Genomic DNA, 2,611 nt, shown 5'->3' with positions numbered 1-2,611 from the left:
CCCGTGGACGCCTTCGTCGGAACGTACCACACGTACCACGTCTCCAATGACAGCCAGACCGTCGTCGACGACTGGATTCACACCATGGTGAGCGTTTTCGGAAACCACATCGCCCCTGAGAAAGCTTCGATTGGTGCAGGTGCCGCCGACGTCCCGCGACACGAACCAGCCCGCCTCGGCGACCGCCCACGACATGAAAAGCCCAGAGAACGCGTCGGCACGGGCTTGGGTAGCGCAGGGCCGACGGCGCGGACCGGCCGAGCGCCGCCAGGAGCTCGGCCGAGGAGGTTCCGGTTGGTGCCACGCGCCGTCGACGTCCAGCGACGCGAAAGACCCGCGGCGCCGGCCGCCCGTCACCTAGGACGCGCGTCGGGCCGCTCTGTACGGGCTCGGAGGGCGTGTGGCGCGGCCGCCGGGCACCTACGAGCGCCGCAGCGCTCCAAACGGCCGAACGCGCCGCGCGACCGCCACGAGTGCTCCGAGCCCGTGCCGAAACGTCGCGCGCGGGCCTAGGACGGGTACGGCCCAGGAACCGCGCTCTGCACGGGCTCAAGCCAACCTCGCCACTGCGCGCGGGGCGGCGGAGGCGTCGGGGCTACAGCCCCGGTCGCGCTTCGCCGTAGCCATGAGGGAAGCCGTACTTCAGGTTTGATGCGCGCGCGGCGTTCGACGTGTCCATTGTCACGGGATAGCGCGTCTGAAAGCCGGGAACGCCCTCTCTTCGGAACTGTGCGCCGTGACAATGGACACCCTCGCGTTCGTTTTCTATGCGGGCGCAAAGTCGCTACTTTTCGGGTGCTCTCCCAGCACGCCTTCGAGGTGCTCGCAGCGCACTGCGCTCTCCTTTCGGCCGCCGGAGACGTTCGACGAACGCTATTATGATGTGCGAACGCGCGCTGATGCGCGCAGAGGTCTGGTTCGAGGCCGGAGAGCGCATACGGACCCGTCGGGCGCTCGCGCCGTAAACGAGAGCGTTTTTTGCGAGCGCGCACCGCGACATAGTTCTGGCCCCGGACGATGGGCGGGATGTCCCCGAGCATGTACCCTACACGTGGCGGGCCGCCGAAGGCGTCAGAGCGGTGCAGCGATGCGATCTTGAAAGTGTCCTGGTGCTCAGCATCGTCGTATTCTTCATGGACATATAACTGCGATAAATTTTGCGCTTTCATGCTTGCTTTGACAGTTCTGTCCCATGATGAAAATTGTTGTCTAATGGTGGAGTCGTCGCCACCCAGATTCGGAAATTGGCTTATTCTCGACCCGCCCGGTCTGCTGGGGTATGCTGTTCCCCCTGGTGGTATTCTGAAGCTACCATCGTACCTGGTTCCTCTTATATCGGCCGACATGCCCGCCGTTGGGGGCTTTGTTCGTCGCCTGTTTTGTTTGTAAATTCGCGTGTGCGTTTCGTGTGTGTAGTGCGAGTGTCGCCCGTGTGTTTTTCTGTTTTGGTTGCGATCACAGTGCACCTGCTACCATGATAAAGCGGCGAATATCGCCCTTAGAACGCGAGTGTGATTAAGCACAATCAAAGTGCGCTTGGCGATAAGCCAGCTACCTAGGGAGCCTACATTCCGCTCCTTGGGCTATGCTACCCTAACTCGGGACTATGCTATCCTCCCTATGCTGGGACGCTCATACTGGCCTATGCTGGCTATGCTAAGTCTGCCTTACACTGGCTATGCTGATGCTATACTATGCTGGTGCTTCATACTAGCATACTCGGATTCTAACACAGAAGGCCTTTCAGAGAGCCCGCGAGCTTACCAGCTCACCTCAGCTAGTACCGCTACATCTTCACCGAGAGTTGGTTTCCCCAAGCATAATTTTTGCTGACATGGAAACATCGGACGGTCTTCGGCCCAAACGCAGCGCGTCCGTGCTGGCGGGCGTAAGCGTCGTGCTTTGCGGGGATCTGGGTGGGACGAACTCAAGGTTGGAGCTCTTTCGTGTGGAGGATCCGAGCGGTCTGGATGCTTCGGCCCTCCACCAAGTCGGAAAAACCCAGCCCTTATCGAAGTGCACGTACAAGAACGACAATATTGAAGGTGACTTCACAGACCTACTTCATCGGTTCCTCCGCGATTCAAACCTGCCGCTGTTCGAGCTCGTCGCCGGATGCCTGGCCGTGGCAGGTCCCGTGAGTAAGGACCGTGTCGTATTCACAAATCTGTGCTGGGTCATTGATGCGAGGAGCCTCGAGGACGAGTTCGAGATGCCCCGCGGGTCCATGCGCCTCGTGAACGACTTCGCGGCCAACGGGTACGGTGTCGTAACCCTTGAGGCTTCTGACTACGACGAAATTTCGCCGCATGGACCGATCGTACCAACCGTGGGTGCACCTGTCGCTTGCGTTGGCGCCGGCACGGGCCTCGGCGAGACCTTTGCCACTAGCTCTGAGACCTCGGGGGGATTGATATATGATGCATGGCCTTCCGAGGGGGGCCATGTTGCGTTTGCGCCTCGCGACGACTTGCAATGTGAGCTCTTGCTCCACCTCATGGGAAAGTTTCACGGCCGTGTCTCCACCGAGCGCGTCGTCAGCGGAAAAGGCATCGTCAATGTCTACGAATTCCTTGCGACCAAGTTTCCAGACGAGGTCGATGCTACGATT

The 2,611-nt window shown here is 60.3% G+C and overlaps 1 protein-coding gene across 1 annotated transcript in view; it reads left to right on the top strand.

Annotated features, from left to right (window-relative positions):
• Nucleotides 1–1,865: 1,865 nt before the first annotated feature.
• AURANDRAFT_60266 (hypothetical protein) overlaps nucleotides 1,866–2,611 on the top strand; it is a gene marked incomplete at both ends in the record, with an annotated part of 1,455 nt that continues 709 nt past the window's right edge. Inside the window, one exon of the mRNA XM_009041597.1 lies at nucleotides 1,866–2,611. Coding sequence (XP_009039845.1) covers nucleotides 1,866–2,611 — 746 coding nt within the window.

This window comes from Aureococcus anophagefferens, assembly GCF_000186865.1.
Source record: "Aureococcus anophagefferens unplaced genomic scaffold AURANscaffold_22, whole genome shotgun sequence".
Taxonomy (NCBI): domain Eukaryota; class Pelagophyceae; order Pelagomonadales; family Pelagomonadaceae; genus Aureococcus; species Aureococcus anophagefferens.
Note: the sequence above shows the minus strand (reverse complement) of the source record. Positions and strands in the feature narration are given on the sequence as shown.